This window comes from Pristiophorus japonicus, chromosome 2 (genome assembly GCF_044704955.1).
Source record: "Pristiophorus japonicus isolate sPriJap1 chromosome 2, sPriJap1.hap1, whole genome shotgun sequence".
NCBI lineage: Eukaryota > Metazoa > Chordata > Chondrichthyes > Pristiophoridae > Pristiophorus > Pristiophorus japonicus.
Window position 1 is genome coordinate 90,808,651 of NC_091978.1, and position 20,112 is coordinate 90,828,762.

At 47.6% G+C, this 20,112-nt stretch overlaps 1 protein-coding gene across 1 annotated transcript in view; it reads right to left on the reverse strand.

Annotated features, from left to right (window-relative positions):
* The window catches only part of LOC139228820 (probable E3 ubiquitin-protein ligase HERC1), a 426,955-nt gene that overhangs the window by 157,677 nt on the left and 249,166 nt on the right, over positions 1–20,112 (reverse strand). Inside the window, exons 42-43 of the mRNA XM_070860235.1 lie at positions 3,318–3,579; positions 2,080–2,293 (exon numbers count right to left, since the gene is read on the reverse strand). Coding sequence (XP_070716336.1) covers positions 2,080–2,293; positions 3,318–3,579 — 476 coding nt within the window. The remainder of the gene's footprint in view (positions 1–2,079; positions 2,294–3,317; positions 3,580–20,112) is intronic.

The window sequence follows — 20,112 nt, forward strand, 5'->3', positions numbered from 1 at the left end:
GGTGTATGTAGCACACAAATCACTGACTCCACACGGTCTGGTATAAGTCTAACTGCTGTGACCTTCGTCCTTTATTGTTCAGCTCCAGAGTGCCTCTCAGGTGTGTTGTCCAGCCTTATATCGCCTGTTGCAGGTACTACCAGGTTTCCCACCACAGCGCCCTCCGTGGTGTGGCATAGTGCTTACATTACATTTAAGGTACTGGGACGATACACACATCATTACATAACATCGACCGAAGTAAATGCCCTTGATTCTTTCTTTCATCCTGTCCTAGCCACGCAGGTACCTTTGAAAACCAAAATGTAGCGATACATGTACTCTTAATATGCTAAAGCTGGTATTTCCTACCTATTTAGCATTAGTGGTGTCATATTTGACCCTGAAATGAGCTTTTGACCAGATATTCGCAGCATAACCAAGACCACCTATTTCCACCTCCGTAAGATCGTCCAGCTCATCCCGCTGCTGAAGCCTTCATCCATGCCTTTGTTATGCATGCAGTTTTGGTCACCTTTCTTAAGGAAGGATATACTAGCTTTGGAGGGGGTATAGAGACGATTCACTAGGCTGATTCCGGAGATGAGGGGGTTACCTTATGATGATAGATTGAGTAGACTGGGTCTTTACTCGTTGGGAGTTCACAAGGATGAGGGGTGATCTTATCGAAACATTTAAAATAATGAAAGGGATAGACAAGATAGAGGCAGAGAGGTTGTTTCCACTAGTCGGGGAGACTAGAACTAGGGGGCACAGCCTCAAAATACGAGGGAGCCAATTTAAAACCAACGAGAAGGAATTTCTTCTCCCAGAGGGTTGTGAATCTGTGGAATTCTCTGCCCAAGGAAGCAGTTGAGGCTAGCTCATTGAATGTATTCAAGTCATAGATAGATAGATTTTAAACCAATAAGGGAATTAAGGGTTACGGGGAGCGGGCGGGTAAGTGGAGCTGAGTCCACGGCCAGATCAGCCATGATCTTGTTGAATGGCGGAGCAGGCTCGAGGGGCTAGATGGCCTACTCCTGTTCCTAATTCTTATGTTCTTATGTTCTTACCTCCAGACTTGACTATTCCAACGCACTCCTGGCCGGCCTCCCACATTCTACCCTACGTAAACTAGAGGTGATCCAAAACTCAGCTGCCCGTGGCCTAACTCGCACCAAGTCCCACTCACCCATCACCCCTGTGCTCGCTGGCCTACATTGGCTTCCGGTTAAGCAACACCTCGATTTCAAAATTCTCAGCTTTATTTTCAATCTCTCCATGGCCTTGCCCCTCCCTATCTCTGTAATCTCCTCTAGCCTCACAACCCCCCACCCCCCCCACCCCAAGTTGTCTGCGCTCCTCTAATTCTATCCTCCTGATTGCAATTGCTCAACTATTGGTGGCTGTGCCTTCTGTTGCCTAGACCCCAAGCTCTGGAACTCCCTGCCTAAACCTCTCCGCCTCTCTATCTCTTTTTCCTCCTTCAAGATGCTCCTTAAAACATACCTCTTTCCGTGCTAATTTCTACTTATACAGCTCGGTGTCAAATTTTTACCACATAATATTCCTGCGAAGCGCCTCAGGACGTTTCACTGCATTAAAGGTTCTATATAAATACAAGTTGTTGTTGTTGTTGTTGATTGACATATTCTACAAAGCACGAAGGCTTCCAAAGCATCTTCACAAACTAAGCAGCATGGCTAATAACTAGATACCTGATCATGTAGCATTAGCTGAAACAAATGTAGCCCACAGTCAACAGCTTGGCTAATGAAATGTGTTAAATAGCTTCTCTGTTCTTTTATAAAGTCTGTCATATTTGTTTTATAAAAATTACAAATACATGGAAGGTTAATTTTAACATTTTACTGTGAAATATGGCGAAAATTTAATGTCCTGTAACCTCTTCACTGGTACAAATCTACATTTAGATAGGAACAAAGGTACTTTTGGACATCATTAACCCATAAAACATCGGTTTGATCATTTAGCCTGGATGCCAATTTACCATTAGGTTACTGAATGTGTTGATAAAAACACCGATTAAAGCTTCTTCACAAATCAGAAAACTAGTTGTCATTTGAATGTTCCTACCCTTGGGTTCTGCCTCCTCTTTGTCACGGCTCGACTGATGCCGGAAACCTTTTTCTGTGAGCAGCGTTACCAAGGCTTGAGTTACCAGAAAGTTGGGAGAGCCAGTAAGTTTGTTGTCTTTTACTGGTCTATGGAAGAGGTGAAGCACCCTGTTCTTCTGCTGCACATCACGGATTGTGCCTAAATGGAGGCCAGTTGCTGCAGCAATCAAATCCTTGGGGAAGAAGTAACATGGAGCGACTTAAATTCATATCACGAGTAAACAACATACAAAACTTTCCATCTGGATCCAATACTGTTATTTGCATAGACATCTATTTAAGTATGCTGTTTATTACTGCATTCAAGCCTCTAACAATTACAGAGAATGTGCCGAAAATTCCAGCCTTGCCGGGTCCATACGAAGTGCGCACCGACCCGGCGAGGCCTCGCAAAAAGCTGGTTTTCAGGACGCAATGCACATGCGCCAAAAACTGGCTTTTCCGATCTGTCAAGATTTCTCTTGACAGATCCTCCGCATCCCCGCAGTAAGGATATTCGCGCGGGAGAGATTGGGCTAGTTGCCCATCTCTTGCCCCGCAAATGTCCTTCAAACTTTTACGCCTGGTAAAAGCAGGTGCATAGCTCACTTTTACATGCGTAAGATTTTTAAAACATATAAAAATTAAATTTAATCATTCATTTTTATGTTAAAAACTCCATCCATTAAGGTAAGTTTATTTTAAACCTTATTAAAACACATTAAAAAAAATCCAATATATATTTTTTCTAAAACATTTAATTAACTTTAATTTCAATTTTAAATGATGAGACACGTTTTTTAAATTTATTATGTTGTGTTTCTTATTTTAGGAGCGTTTTCTCATTTATAGTAATGGGAACTCGTAAAAACAGAGTTCCCATTATTATCAATGAGAATACTAGACAGTGATTGGTGGCCCAGGCCCACGTGACTCCAACATTTCTGGACGTACAGGGAAGTCATCTCCCGAAACGCTGCGCGTTGAATGTAGGCCTCCAACCGGAATCGAAGGTGCCTCCGTAACCACTAGGTATTTTCGCAAAAAATGTTCGGGTTGGAGGCGTTCATCCGAAGAAAGCCTCCGACCGGATTTTCCCCCCCAATATTATGGTTAATACTTTGGACAAAGTATTTCATGAAACTAGATGCTGCCGATCTGTTGAGCGTTTTCAGTATTTTCTATCTTAATTACTGACCATTTTATTCCTCATCTTACCTGAGTACAGACATCAATCAATGCCTTGAAAGCAGTCGGACTATTTGCCACAAGGCAACCGATAGCCGAACTCATATAAGTCAAGCAGGTGCTTGTATTCCATGTTGTTCCTTTTGAAGATCTAAACTGATTATTTAGTTCATTTCCACTATTTGCCAGCTGAGCCCTTCCTGCAGCTGCAAGACACATTAATCGAACCAAGATACGGATGTCAGTTAATCCAAGAGCTTCCAGGCCACTTGTCTGACTGCACACGGAACCACTACAATTGCATATTTTGAAACAGAAAAAGTCAAATAAACAAATTATTATAGAACATTTTATTCCCCTAGTACATTTAAAAATAATCTAACATTTAAACATAACTTTTACAAATTCTTTTTGTGGAAAAATTGTCACGATTGCAAAATGTGAAGAGAACGCTAAATTGTTACCAATTATAAGATCACAAGAAATAGGAGCAGGAGTAGGTCATTTGGCCCCTTTAGCCTGCTCCACCATTCAATAAAATCATGGCTGATCTGATCATGGACTCAGCTCCACTTCCCTGCCCGCTCCCTATAACCCTTTACTCCCTTAATCGCTCAAAAATGTGTCTATCTCCGCCTTAAATATATTCAATGACCCAGTCTCCACAACTCTCTGGGGCAGAGAATTCCACAGATTTACAACCCTCAGAGAAGAAATTCCCCCTCATCTCAGTTTTAAATAGGCGACCCCTATTCTGAGACTACGGCCCCTAGTTTTAGTTTGCCCTATGAGTGGAACCTTCTCGAGCCCCCTCATTATCTTATAAGTTTCAATAAGATCACCTCTCATTCTTCTGAACTCCAATGTGTATAGGCCCAACCTACTCAACCTATCTTCATAAGTCAACCCCCTCATCTCCGGAATCAACATAGTGAACCTTCTCTGAACAGCCTCCCATGCAAGTATATCCTTCCTTAAATACAGAGACCAAAACTGTGCGCAGTACACCAATACCCTGTACAGTTGCAGCAGGACTTCTCTGCTTTTACACTCTATCCCTCTTGCAATAAAGGCCAACATTCAATTTGCCTTCATGTACCTGCATACTAACTTTTTGTGTTTCATGCACAAGGACCCTCAGGTCTCTCTCTACTGCAGCACTTGGCAATTTTTCTCCATTTAAATTGTAATTTGCCTTTCTATTATTTCTGCCAAATTGGATAACCTCACATGTTCCCACATTATATTCCATCTGCCGAATTTTTGCCCACTCACTTAGCCTGTCTATATCCTTTTGCAGATTTTTTGTGTCCTCCTCACAATTTGCTTTTCCACCCATCTTTATATCAGCAGCAAACTTGGCTACATTACACTCGGTCCCTTCATCCAAGTCATTAATATAGATTGTAAATAGTTGAGGACCCAGCACCGATCCCTGCGGCAAACCACTAGTCACTGTTTGCCAACCGAAAATTACCCATTTATCCCGACTCTCTTTTCTGTTAGTTAGCCAATCCTCTATCCATGCTAATATATTATCCCCAATCTTGTGAACTTTTATCTTGTGCAGTAACCTCTTATGTGGCAACTTATCGATTGCTTTCTGGAAATCCAAATACACCACATCCACTGGTTCCCTTTTATCCAGCCTGTTCGTTACATCCTCAAAGAACTCCAGCAAGTTTGTCAAACATGATTTACCTTTCATAAAACCATGCTGACTCTGCTTGATTGAATCATGCTTTTCCAAATGTCCCACTATTGCTTCCTTAATAATGGACTCCAGCATTTTCCGAACGACAGATGTTAGGCTAACTGGTCTATAGGGGCCAAGTTTCGGCCCGAGTTGCTCCTGTTTTTTTGGAGCAACTAGTTTAGAATGGAGTATCTTAGAAATTGCAATTCTTGGCATTTAATTTGCTCCAATTCTAGTCAGTTAGAACAGTTTCAGTTTGGAACAGATTTTTTTTTTCAAAAGGGGACATGTCCGGCCACTTACACCCGTTTTGAAAGTTTAGGCAATGAAAACTTACTCCAAACTAACTTAGAATGGAGTAAGTGTAGATTTTTGTACGCTCAGAAAAACCTTGCCTACACTTATAAATCAGGTGTAGGTTACAAATCAGGCGTAGGGAATGGGGGGGGGGGGGGGTTTAAAAGGGAAGTTTACAAACATTAAACACTTCAGTTTTACAAATAAAGAGCCATCATCAATCATAAATGATAAATACATAAATAAATCAAGCAATAAATCAATCAAAAAAAATGAATAAAAAATTAAAAAATAATTTTCTACTTACTGACAGCAGCACCGGGAGCCCTCCAACAGCGTGCTGGGATGGGCGCCCCCCCCCCCCCCAGAGTGTCATTGTCAGTGTCTCTATCTGTGTGTGTGTGTGTCTCTCACTCTCTGTCTGTCAGTGTCTGTGTTTCTGACAGCGAGGGGAGGGGGAGGAGAGGGGGGGAGAGGGGGAGAGAGGGAGAGGGGGGGGGGAAAAGAGAGAGGGAGGGAGGGGGAGAAGGGAGAGAAGGAGGGGGAGAAGGGAGGGAGGGAGGGAGGGAGGGGGAGAAGGGAGGAGGGGAGAAACGGAGAGGGAGGGAGGGGAGAAATGGAGAGGGAGGGAGGGGAGAAACGGAGAGGGAGGGAGGGGAGAAGAGGGGGAGGGAGGGAGGGGGAGAAGGGAGGGAGGAAAGAGGGAGGGAGGGAGGGGAGAAACGGAGAGCCCGCCCCCAGCACCGCAGTTAAAGGTAGGTGGCCGGGGGTCAGGAGTCGGGTCAGGTCTGGGGCGGGGAAGCAGGAGTTGAGTCGGGTCGGGTCCGGGAGGGGAAGAAGCGGGGATCGGGTGGGAAGAGTCGAGTCGGGTCCCGGGGGGGGGAGTCAAGTCGGAGTCCGGGGCGGGGGAGCGGGAGTCGAGTCGAGTCCGGGGCGCGGGAGCGGGAGTCGAGTCGGGTCCAGGGGGGGGAGGGGGAAAAAAGAGTGGGGGTCGGGGGGGGGGGGGGGGTCGGAGCGGGAGCTGTGGGGGGGGGTTTGAGAGAGCCAGCTGAAGGGAGGAAGCAGGAGCTGGGCGTGGGAGGTGCAGCCCTGATCCATGCCGCCCCAGTGAGCCCATTCGGCCAGGGCTAGGGGCTGCGTGTTTCGGGCCCCTCCCACACAGTTTTGGGTGCCTGGAGTCTGGAGCTACTGCACATGCACGGCCACTGTAGCGCGCATGTGCAGAGGTCCCGGCACTGTTTTCAGCGCAGGGACCTGGCTCCGCCCCCCACAGCTCGTGCTGCACTGCGCCCAGCTCCAGAGTACCTGCAGGGAGCTGGAGAATATGTAAGTATTTTTTCGGCGCACTTTCAGACGTCCAGGTCGGGGCTGCGCCGTTCTAGGCATGGCCCGAAACTTGGGAATTCTGGTAGATTACAACCAATGCATCCACTATCTCTGCAGCCACTTATCTTAAGACCCTAGGATGTAAGCCATCAGGTCCAGGACCTTAACATGAGTTCAAAGACGAGACAGGGTGAGATTTAAAATCTGCTATTAAAGCATCTGTCTTCACTAAAGAAGAGGACACTGCCAATGTTACAGTAAAGAATGAGGTAGTAGAGAAATTGGAGATAATTAAAATAGAGGTATTTAAAAGTTTGAAGATAAGAACATAAGAATTAGGAGGAGAAGGCCATTCGTTCCCTCAAAAACTGCTTTGCCATTCAATAAGATCATGGCTGATCTTCTACCTCAACTCCACTTTCCTGCACTATCCCCACATCCCTTAATATCCAAAAATCTATCGATCTCTGTCTTGAATATACTCAACGACTGAACAACCACAGCCCTCTGGGGGAAGAGAATTCCAAAGATTCACCACCCTGAGCGAAGAAATTTATCCTCATCTCAGTCCAAGATGGCCAACCCATTATTCTGAGACTGCGATCACTGGTTCGAGATTCCTCATCTACCTTGGCAAGGCCTCGAAGAATTTTGTTTGTTTCAATGAGATCACCTCTCATTCTTCTAAATTCTAGAGAATATAGGCCTAGTTTACTCAATCTCTCCTCATTGGACAATCCCCCCATCCCAGGAATTAGTCTGGTGAAACTTTGTTGCACCCCTCTATGGCAAGTATAATCTTCCTTGGGTAAGGAGACACAATATTCCAGTTGTGGTCTCACCAGAGCCCTATATAATTGTAGTAAGTCATCTTTACTCTTGTACTCAAATCCTTTTGGAATAAAGGCCAACATACTGGGCTCAATTTTCCCCAATGCTGTTTTTCGGCATATTGCAAGAATTATGTCTGTTTATTTTGGCCCCGACTACTCAAAAAAAAAACTAGCAAGTTTCCCGGTTCTATTTTTTGAAATTGGCGCCACGCAGCTTGTCCTTTAGCTTCGGGGGGGGGTGGGGTGGAGGCTAATGTCTGCGGCGAAAAAGTGATGGCCCCCTTCTGAGCATGTGCAAAAAAAAAAGGACATTTTTGACGTGACTGCTATGGGCGTGCATGCCCAGTACAGTTCCTGTTCTACATTCGGCCATTTTTAAAGAGCCAGTTGTGCACGAGAACTTTAATTCTCATTGGAAAAATCCGAGCTGCAAAACTAGATGCAACACGGCGCAAGGACCAAGAATTTCTTACAGGATGAAGGGATGAAGTGGAGGCACTAGTTACTGTGATTGAGACCAGATGCCACGAGCTGGACATCAGCAGAGGTCACATAAAAGTTTCACCAAAAGAAATGAAGAAACGCTGGAACCAACTTGCAGAAGATTACTGTGCAATGGTAGAGGTCTGGAGGCCAGTGCAAAAAGAAGTGGCAGGACCTTGGTCAAGTAGTTAGTGTAAGTAATATTTTCATTTATTCAATGCAATTGCAATTGGCTAGGATAGATTGGCGAATGATACTTAAGGGGTTGACTGTGGATGGGCAATGGCAGACATTTAGAGACCGCATGGATGAACTACAACAATTGTATATTCCTGTCTGGCGTAAAAATAAAAAAGGGAAGGTGGCTCAACCGTGGCTATCAAGGGAAATCAGGGATAGCATTAAAGCCAAGGAAGTGGCATACAAATTGGCCAGAAATAGCAGCGAACCCAGGGACTGGGAGAAATTTAGAACTCAGCAGAGGAGGACAAAGGGTTTGATTAGGGCAGGGAAAATGGAGTACGAGAAGAAGCTTGCAGGGAACATTAAGACGGATTGCAAAAGTTTCTATAGATATGTAAAGAGAAAAAGGTTAGTAAAGACAAACGTAGGTCCCCTGCAGTCAGAATCAGGGGAAGTCATAACGGGGAACAAAGAAATGGCGGACCAATTGAACAAGTACTTTGGTTCGGTATTCACTAAGGAGGACACTAACCTTTCGGATATAAAAGGGGTCAGAGGGTCTAGTAAGGAGGAGGAACTGAGGGAAATCCTTATTAGTCGGGAAATTGTGTTGGGGAAATTGATGGGATTGAAGGCCGATAAATCCCCAGGGCCTGATGGACTGCATCCCAGAGTACTTAAGGAGGTGGCCTTGGAAATAGCGGATGCATTGACAGTCATTTTCCAACATTCCATTGACTCTGGATCAGTTCCTATCGAGTGGAGGGTAGCCAATGTAACCCCACTTTTTAAAAAAAGAGGGAGAGAAAACAGGGAATTATAGACCGGTCAGCCTGACATCGATAGTGGGTAAAATGATGGAATCAATTATTAAGGATGTCATAGCAGCGCATTTGGAAAGAGGTGACATGATAGGTCCAAGTCAGCATGGATTTGTGAAAGGGAAATCATGCTTGACAAATCTTCTGGAATTTTTTGAGGATGTTTCCAGTAGAGTGGACAAGGGAGAACCAGTTGATGTGGTATATTTGGACTTTCAGAAGGCTTTCGACAAGGTCCCACACAAGAGATTAATGTGCAAAGTTAAAGCACATGGGATTGGGGGTAGTGTGCTGACATGGATTGAGAACTGGTTGTCAGACAGGAAGCAAAGAGTAGGAGTAAATGGGTACTTTTCAGAATGGCAGGCAGTGACTAGTGGGGTACCGCAAGGTTCTGTGTTGGGGCCCCAGCTGTTTACACTGTACATTAATGATTTAGATGGGATTAAATGTAGTATCTCCAAATTTGCGGATGACACTAAGTTGAGTGGCAGTGAGAGCTGCGAGGAGGATGCTATGAGGCTGCAGAGTGACTTGGATAAGTTAGGTGAGTGGGCAAATGCATGGCAGATGAAGTATAATGTGGATAAATGTGAGGTTATCCACTTTGGTGGTAAAAACAGGGAGACAGACTATTATATGAATGGTGACAGATTAGGAAAAGGGGAGGTGCAACAAGACCTGGGTGTCATGGTACATCAATCATTGAAGGTTAGCATGCAGGTACAGCAGGCGGTTAAGAAAGCAAATGGCATGTTGGCCTTCATAGTGAGGGGATTTGAGTACAGGGGCAGGGAGGTGTTGCTACAGTTGTACAGGGCCTTGGTGAGACCACACCTGGAGTATTGTGTACAGTTTTGGTCTCCTAACCTGAGGAAGGACATTCTTGCTATTGAGGGAGTGCAGCGAAGGTTCACCAGACTGATTCCCGGGATGGCGGGACTGACCTATCAAGAAAGACTGGATCAACTGGGCTTGTATTCACTGGAGTTCAGAAGAATGAGAGGGGACCTCATAGAAACGTTTAAAATTCTGATGGGTTTAGACAGGTTAGATGCAGGAAGAATGTTCCCAATGTTGGGGAAGTCCAGAACCAGGGGTCACAGTCTAAGGATAAGGGGTAAGCCATTTAGGACCGAGATGAGGAGAAACTTCTTCACCCAGAGAGTGGTGAACCTGTGGAATTCTCTACCACAGAAAGTTGTTGAGGCCAATTCACTAAATATATTCAAAAAGGAGTTAGATGAAGTCTACTAGGGGGATCAAGGGGTATGGCGAGAAAGCAGGAATGGGGTACTGAAGTTGCATGTTCAGCCATGAACTCATTGAATTGCGGTGCAGGCTAGAAGGGCCGAATGGCCTACTCCTGCACCTATTTTCTATGTTATGTAAATGTGACTATCTGTATATGTCCCTCCCAGCAGAAAGATATCCTCTCTAAAAAGTTATACTTTCATCTTTGCAGAGGAAGGTGGCACACAACAAAAGGGAAAGAACTCGAACGGAAGGAGGCCAGGCAAATCTGCATCACTGATACACTTGGAAGACAGGGTCGCTGCTTTGATGGGTCCTGCCTGGAGAAAAGCAACCACCATTGCACAAGCTGGGCCCATACTCGAGGGAGAGGGTAAGTTCTGCAAATTCCACCGTCTGGTTTTGCTAAATGTTAAGTACTGCGCGGGCTAGCCATACTTCGGTTCCTGGGGATGTCTCCGTCAGCTACGCTTCAGTTGATGCAATGTGCTATCATTCAACGTGGTTCTTCAAATGAGCCTGCTGCCTGCGCTGTGTGAGCCTACTCATGCTACCCTGCCCCCTCCTCTGCTGTTAACCATTTGTCTGTTCTGTTATAATTTGCAGAACTTGAGGCCAACCATGTCGAGGCTGAAGCTGATGCAGATGATGATTCAGACATGGATGAGCCTGAAGAGAACATCTTCCAATCCCACCTTCCAGAGCAAGAGCATGGGGGTGAGGGGAGGTGATGGATGAAGCCCCCACTGTTGTACTCAGTCTGGAGGAGGTGCAGGTGCCGCCCATTGAGATGCCAGGCCCTTTCCTGAGTGGGACGAGTGTTGGAACATTCCATGGTTTCTCTCAGTCTGAGATTGGGGATTCCAGTGGAGTGCAGCGAGGCACACCCAGGGCCTCACCTTCTGAAGCTGCGGATTCCAGTGGGATGCAGCGAGGCACACCCAGGGCCCCACCGTCCGAGGCTGCAGGTCCCAGTGGGATGCAGCGAGCCATACCCAGGATGAGAAGGGGAAGGAGAGTTCGACAGCGCTCTGCTGAGGTGCGGGATCTAACAGATGTGGTTCAGATGATGGCAATGAGTGCAGAGAGCATTGACCTTACACAATGACTCCTGGACACCATCAGTGGGGTGGGTGATGAGGTATATGGACTGTCGAGAGAAGCAACAACACTCTCACAAGAAATGGGAACATGAGGGAGGGAATATCGCAGGCAGCTGATACACTGTTGGCGAACATGAGGGAGGTAGTTGAGACAGGGTACACGAGGGAGGGAATGTCAGAATTAGCTGCTGTAATAAGGGAACACGCCCAGACCCCGCGCCCATTGACAGAATCAACTGCCACTCCCACTCCAATCCCCAGACCAGCCTCTGAAGAGGCCCAAGCCGGGCCTTCCACATTACCGCCTGCCAGCACCCCCCACCCCTGCTGCCCCCCATCAAGAAGTGTGCATTACTTGAGATGTTCGAAAGAATAAGCTTGGTACCAACCCGAGAAACGCTGCGCCACCCCCTGCGGGGGGGGGTGGAGTCAACAAGACCAAGGGCAGCGGGCGGTCTTAGAATAAGGTGGAGGAGAGATGGGTGCAGCCTTTCTTTGCTGTTATTATTATTATTGTTGCTGTTGTAACTGTTATCAAATTAAAAGTTGTTTGTAAATGATGTAAATTTATAAGTTTAAAAGTTTGTAAGTGATCTTAATTGAAAACTTTAAAGTTTGATACAAGAATAATTTTATTGAAGTTAAGTACAAACAAGTGTTAAACGTTTGAATAAAATATATATTTTAAATTATAACTGAATCATTTCCATTATTTGTTCCATTAACACAACACATTACGGAACAGGTACGAACAGTAAACATGGTCCATGTGGAATAGTTGCCGCTGAGCCTTCAGGCAGCAAAGCATTCAGAGATGGGGCAAGACTCGAGCAATCGATAAAGGGGCACGACGGCCCGCCCTCCTCCGCCGTCATGCTCCGGGTTCAGGTAGTTGCATGGCTTCCTCCTCCTCCTCCTCATCATCTGCATGTTCCTCATCAACATCAGCCACTCTCACCTCAGGTGGGTCTTCTACTACCAGCTGCTGCTGCCTCATGATGGCTAAGTTATGCAGCATGCAGCACAGAACAGTGAACTGACCGACAATCTCATGGAAGTATTGCAAGTAGCCTCCAGAATGATGCAGGCATTGGAAATGCTTCTTCAAGATGCCAATGGTCCTCTCTATTATGCTGCGCGTCGCAATGTGCGACATGTTGTATTCCCGGTCAGCTTTCGTCCGGTTTATGCAAAAGGGCGCCATGAGCCAGGCGGCGAGGCCGTACCCTTTGTGTCCCAGCAGCCAGCTCTGTCCTTTTGGCTGCTGTTGAAACATGGCAGATATAGCGCTCTCACGTAGGATGAACACATCATGGGTGCTCCCAGGGCAGCTCGCATCAACTGACATGATGCGATGCATGTCTTCACAGATGAGCTGCACATTCACGGAGTGGAAGCCTTTTCTGTTCTTGTACATCTCGGAATCCTCCAAAGGTGCTCGCAATGTGGGTACAATCAATGCAGCTCTGTACCTTTGGGAAGCCAGCAATCCTAGAGAATCCCACAGCCCCATCATGCATTGTCTGGGTGGTCATGGGGAACTTTATGTAGTCATTCCTCCGGGTATATAGTGCAGCAGTCACCTGCCAAATGCAGATATGTGTTGTATGTTGAGAAATGGCGCACACATCCCCAGTTGTGGCCTGGAATGATCCAGATGCATAATATTGTGTTCCTAACACAGATGAGACTGCACACAGGGAGGTTAAAGTAACAGTGACCTCAGTCTTTATTAAGATACTCCAGAGTGAGGAACAGGCCTTAGGAGCCGGCTAATATACAGTGCTCCCAAGGGATGCTGGGATCCCTTGGGACTTCAGGGGATGCGCTCCCTAGTGGCGGCATATGGGAGTGCATGCTTTACAGATACACAACATCACTCCCCCGCCAAAGTCAAAGTGAAAACTATTTACAAGGTGAGGCGGTGGGGAACTTTTCTTTCCCTGGTGGACCGCCTCGGTAGAAATGTCTGTTCTGGTGTGTTGGCTGTGCCCTCGCTGGGCTGGCGTGTTGTTGGCCCTGCAGGGCGAGCCGGACCTTACTGGGCTGTTGGGCGTAATGGGTTCAATTTCCTGGTCTGGGGTGCTGTCATTGATCCTTTGGATATGTGTTGTGGCTCGAAAAAGGTGGTGTCTGCTATGGGTTGTTCAGGGCAGTCTGTGAACCGCAGCCTCGTTTGGTCCAGGTTCTTTCTGCAAATTTGTCCATTGTCTAGTTTGACTACAAACACCCTACTTCCTTCTTTAGCTATCACCGTGCCCGCGATCCACTTGGGACCATGTCCATAGTTTAGCACATACACAAGGTCATTCAGATCAATTTCCCGTGACACAGTGGCGCGACCATCGTTTACATTTTGTTGCTGCATCCTGCTCTCTACCTGATCATGCAGGTTGGGGTGGACCAGCGAGAGTCTGGTTTGAAGTGTCCTTTTCATGAGTAGCTCAGCCGGGGGCACCCCTATGAGCGAGTGGAGTCTCGTGCGGTAGTTCAGCAGTACTCGGGACAGGCGGGTTTGGAGTGAGCCTTCTGTGACTCGTTTAAGGCTCTGTTTAATTGTTTGTACTGCCCGCTCTGCCTGCCCATTGGAGGCTGGTTTAAACGGGGCCGAGGTGACATGTTTGATCCCATTGAGGGTTATGAATTCTTTAAATTCGGCACTGGTGAAACATGGCCCGTTGTCACTCACCAGTATGTCACAGGTAGGCCGTGGGTGGCAAACATGGCCCTCAGGCTTTCAATGGTGGTGGTGGCGGTGCTTCCCGACATTATTTCACATCCAATCCATTTTGAAAAACCACCACCACCAGGAACATTTTACCGAGAAACGGGCCCGCTTAATCGACACGGATCCTCGACCATGGTCTGGAGGGCCAGGACCACAAACTTAGTTGTGCCTCTCTGGGCGCGTTGCTCAACTGAGCACACATGCTGCATTGACGTACACAGGACTCTAAAACAGAGTCGATACCAGGCCACCACACGTGGGATCTGGCTATTGCTTTCATCATTATTATACCTGGGTGTGTGCTGTGGAGATCCAAGATGAACGTCTCCCTGCCCTTTTTAGGTAGCACTACGCGGTTACCCCACAATAGGCAGTCTGCCTGAATGGCAGCTCGTCCTTCCGCCGCTGGAACGGCTTGATTAGCTCTTGCATTTCAACGGGGATGCTGGCCCAGCTCCCATGCAGTACACAGTTTTTTATTAGGTACAGCAGAGGATCTTGGCTGGTCCAAGTCCTAATCTGGCGGGCCGTGACAAGTGATTTATCATTTTCAAACGCTTCCATGACCATCAACAAGTCTGCGGGCTGCGCCACCATCAACAAGTCTGCGGGCTGCGCCACCATCAACAAGTTTGCAGGCTGCGCCATTTCCACCCCCGTGGTGGGCAATGGTAGCCGGCTGAGAGCATCCGCACAGCTCTCGGTGCCTGGCCTATGGCGGGTGGTATAGTTATATGCTGATAGTGCGAGTGCCCACCTTTATATGCGGGCTGAGACATTAGTATTTATCCCTTTGTTTTCAACGAACAGGGATATGAGGGGCTTGTGATCGGTTTCCAGCTCAAATCCGAGGCCAAACAGGTACTGATGCATTTTCTTTACCCCGAACACACACGCTAATGCCTCTTTCTCAATCATGCTGTCGGGCCCCTCGGCCTTAGACAAGCTCCTGGAGGCATAGGCGACAGGTTGCAACTTCCCCGCAACGTTAGCTTGTTGTAATACACACCCGACTCCGTACGACGACGCATCACATGCTAGCACAAGTCTTTTACACGGGTTATACAATACAAGCAGCTTGTTGGAGCATAAAATGTTTCTGGCTTTCTCACCTTTATGCAATAACACATGTAGGGGCTCTAAGAGGGTGCTTAACCCCGGTAGGAAGTTACCAAAATAGTTGAGGAGTCCCAGGAACGACCGCAGCTCCGTGACGTTCTGTGGCCTGGGTGCGTTTCTGATAGCCTCTGTCTTGGCGTCTGAGGGCTGAATCCCATCCGCCATGATCTTTCTCCCCAAAAACTCCACTTCTGTTTCCATGAAGATGCATTTCGACCTCTTCAGCCGCAGCCCTACGCGATCCAGTCGCTGGAGGACCTCCTCCAGGTTTTGTACGTGCTCGAGTGTCTCCCGACCCGTGACCAATATGTCGTCCTGAAAAACCACCATGTGTGGTACCGACTTGAGTAGGCTCTCCATGTTTCTCTGAAAGATCGCTACAGCCGACCGAATTCCAAACCGGCATCTGTTGTAGATAAACAGTCCCTTGTGCGTGTTGATGCAGGTGAGGTCCTTCGAAGACTCCTCCAGCTCCTGCGCCATGTAGGCCTAAGTCAGGTCGAGCTTGGTGAACGTCTTGCCTCCTGCCAACGTCGCAAATAGGTCGTCTGCCTTAGGTAGCGGGTATTAGTCCTGTAGCGAGAAACGATTAATACTTACTTTATAATCGCTGCAAATCCTGACCGTGACATCACTTTTGAGTACTGGAACAATCAGGCTGGCCCACTTGCTGAATTCCACTGGGGAAATGATGCCCTCGCGTTGCAGCCTGTCCAGTTCGATTTCCAGTCTCTCCCTCATCATGTGAGGTACCGCTCACGCCTTGTGGTGAATGGGTCGTGCCTCAGGGACCAAGTGGATCCGCACCTTTGCCCCGGAGAAGTTTCCAATGACTGGCTCAAAAAGGGAAGAAAATTTGTTGAGAACCTGGGTACATGAGGCCTCATCGACATGTGATAGCGCTCGGATGTCATTCCAGTTCCAGCGGATTTTGCCCAGCCAGGTTCTTCCAAGCAGTGTGGGGCCATCGCCCGGGACAATCCTGAGTGGCAGTTCGTGCACTGTGCCCTCGTAGGTGACCTTGACCACGGCACTGCCCAGGACAGTGATGAGCTCTTTGGTATACGTTCTCAGTTTTGTGTGGATGGGGCTCAGGGCTGGTCTGAGTGCCTTGTTGCACCACAGTCTCTCAAACATCTTTTTACTCATGATGGATTGGCTAGCGCCAGTGTCCAGTTCCATGGCTACGAGTAAGCCATTCAATTTTACATTTAGCATTATAGGTGGACATTTCGTCGAAAATGTGTGCACCCCGTGTACTTCAGCATCTGCCTCCTCTCTCTGAGGCTCGAAATTGCTTTGATCCACCATGGACCGATCTTCCTCTGCCACGTGGTGGTTAGCAGGTTTTGCAGAGCTTGCAGCGCGTCTGCAAGCTCGTTGGAGGTGCCCCATTGTTCCACAGCTCTTGCAAACATACTATTTGAAGCGGCATGAATAGGCTGAATGGAAGCCTCCACAATGCCAACAAGGTGTGAATTGCCTTGCATTCATCCTTTGTTGCGGACTCGGAGTCATCTGGGTCACCTGAGGCCTGCTGGCAGTTGCAGACTCGTGGTTTCTGCCCTGTACATTTCTGCTCGCAAACACAGTTCCAGTTATTTTATGAACATTGCTAGCACTTGTGTGCGGAGAGATTTGTTTGCTGTTATCACTGATGGACATAAACGCCTGTGCTATCGCAATGGCCTTACTGAGGGTCGGTGTCTCTAGTCAAAAGTTTTCGTAGGATGGTCTCGTGGCCAATACCCAGTACAAAAAAGTCTCTGAGCATCTGCTCCAGGTAGCCATCAAACTCACATTGTCCTGCAAGTTGCCTTAGCTCGGCGACATAGCTCGCCACTTCCTGACCTTCAGATCGCTGGCACGTGTAGAACCGATACCTCGCCATCAGCATGCTCTCCCTCGGGTTAAGATGCTCCCGAACCCGTATACACAGCTTCTCATACGACTTATCTGTGGGTTTCACTGGAACCAGAAGATTCTTCATGAGGCTGTAGGTGGGTGCCCCGCAGACCGTGAGGAGGACCACTCTCCTTTTTGCAGCGCTTCCTTCTCCGTCCAGCTCGTTGGCTACAAAGTACTGGTCTAGCCGTTCGACATAGGCTTCCCAGTCCTCACCCTCCGAGAACTTCTCCGGGATGCCCACAGTTTGCGGAATCTTTGCGTTGGATTCGTATACTCGTCGCCAGTTATTGTATTCCTAACACAGATGAGACTGCACACAGGGAGGTTAAAGTAACAGTGACCTCAGTCTTTATTAAGACACTCCAGAGTGAGGAACAGGCCTTAGGGTTCCGGCTTATATACAGTGCTCCCAAGGGATGCTGGGATCCCTTGGGACTTCAGGGGATGCGCTCCTTGGTGGCGGAATATGGGAGTGCATGCTTTACAGATACACAACATATAAAATGAAAGTGCAGCTGTAACCTTCACTTCAACTGACAAAGCAGTCCTCCTGACACTTCTCGGATACAGGTCTGCTTTAATAACTCACAGTTCTCGGTTACAACTTCTTTGCAGAAACGTAGCCTTCCCACACAGTCGTGCATCACTCAGGTGCAGGCATGAATGCCTGTCTCGATATACCAGACGTGGGTAAGGCCTCCTGCCCATCATCCTATGTGCTCTGAGGTTCCTTATGTGATGACGGCGAATCAATCATCTCCTCCGCAGCACCATCATGCAGAAGGCTTGCACAAGGTATGGCATGGTCAGTATTGCCCCCATGATTAAATTGTACCTTTGCAAGAAGCTCAAAACAGCAGGACAAACTTCATTGTTCGACGCCCTAGTATGGACCACACCCAGGTCTGTGCATGCGCAATAGTCTTGCTTCGATCAGGAAGCTAGGCATTCAAATGAGGACATTTGGGGTAACGAAGTCTAATGCAATTTTTTAATTTTCGATTTTTTTCAAAGTATCACCCCACCACAGACCAAACATCTCTTCACCGGGCTTGTGGGTCGGCCAGCAGAATCGCTCCCTCGACCAGACACAGGGGCTCGGCAAACAACCTCACCGCACCACCCCCACCCCGGGCTTCTTTTGATGCTGCTGCATAGTGTAAGGGTTCTCATGCCTTCATCCAAAATCTAAAGTTCCTGAATCTGGAATGTTCCGGAATACGAACACTGGGCCGATCCGTGGTAGGGGTAGGGTCGTCCAGAAACCGGAAAATGTTCCAAAATCCAGACTCCCCTGCCTTGGCAGCCCGACCTCGCCTCGACCTACCCCGGCCTCCAGCCGCCCTACCTCCCCCCGCCTCGGCCTGACCTCCGGCTGCCTGACCCCGCTGCGGCCTGACCTCTGGCCGCCCGATCTCAGCCCACCTGACCTCGGCTCGACCTCACCTGGCTTTCCCGTGCCACAGCCTGATCTCCGGCCGTCCGACCTCACCCAGCCTCCGGCCGCTCGACCTGGCCTCAGCCCGGCCTCAGCACCCCCCCACCCTCCCCGACCTCCGGCAGCCTGACATCCGACCCCCCCACCCGCCAACCTCCGGCGGCCCGACCGACTTTCCTTCCTCGGCCCAGGCAAAGACGTTCTGAAATCCGAAAATAGCCAGAATCCGGAACGGACTCGGTCCCGAGGTTTCCGGATTTCGGACGTCACACTTGTAATTGTGTTAATTATAAACTTACCTTAATGGACAGTGTTTTTTAATATAAAATTGAGTGTTTACAATTATTTTTTCTATGTTTTAAAACTCTTACACTGGTAAAAGTAAGTTATACACCTGCTTTTAGCAGTTGTAAAAGTTTGAAGGACATTCGCTGGGCAAAAAGCCCAACCTCTCCTCTTCGAAGAAATCTTCACACATCGGAAAAGCCGGTTTTTAGCGCATGCGAAAACTGGCTTTTATGAGGCGTCGCCAGGTCCCTGCGGACTTCGTATGGACATAGGAACATAAGAAATAGGAGCAGGAGTAGGCCATCCGGCTCCTCGAGTCTGCTCCGCCATTTAATATGATCATGGCTGATCCGATCATGGACTCAGGTCCACTTCCCGTAAACCCTTATCATTTAAGAAATTGTCTATTTCTGTCTTAAATTTATTCAATGTCCAGCTTCCACAGCTCTCTGAGTCAGCGAATTCCAAAGATTTAAAACCCTCAGAGAAGAAATGCCTCCTCATCTCTGTTTTGAATGGGCCGCCCCATATTCTAAGATTATGCCTTCGAGCTTTAGTCTCCCCTATCAGTGGAAACATCCTCTCTGAATCCGCCTTGTCAAGCCCCCTCATAATCTTATACGTTTCGATAAGATCACCTCTCATTCTTCTAAATTCCAATGAGTAGAGGTTCAACCTCCTCAACCTTTCCTCATGTCAACCCCCTCGTCACCTGAATCAACCGAGTGAACCTTCTCTGAACTGCCTCCAAAGCAAGTATATCCGTTCATAAATACGGAAACCAAAACTGCACGCAGTATCCCAAGTGTGGCCTCACCAGTATCCTGTATAACTGTAGCAAGACTTCCCCTTTGTAATAAAGGCCAAGATTGCATTGGCCTTCCTGATCACTTGCTGTACCTGCATACTATCCTTTTGTGTTTCATGCACAAGTACCCCCAGGTCCCGCTGTACTGCAGCACACAGCAATTTTTCTCCATTTAAATAATAACTTGCTCTTTGATTTTTTTCTGCCCAAGTGCATGACCTCACACTTTCGAACATTATAATCCATCTGCCAAATTTTTGCGCACTTAGCCTGTCTGTACTTCTGTAGATTTTTTGTGTCCTCCTCATTCATTGCTTTTCCTCCCATCTTTGTATCAGCAGCAAACTTGTCTACCTTACACTCAGTCCCTCTTCTAAGTCGTTAATATAAATTGTAAATAGGTGGGGTCCCAGCACTGATCCCTGCTGCACCCCACTAGTTACTGATTGCCAACCTGAGAATGAACCAGTTAGCCCGACTTTCTGTTTTCTGTTAGTTAGCCAATCCTCCATCCATGCTAATATATTATCTCCAACCCCG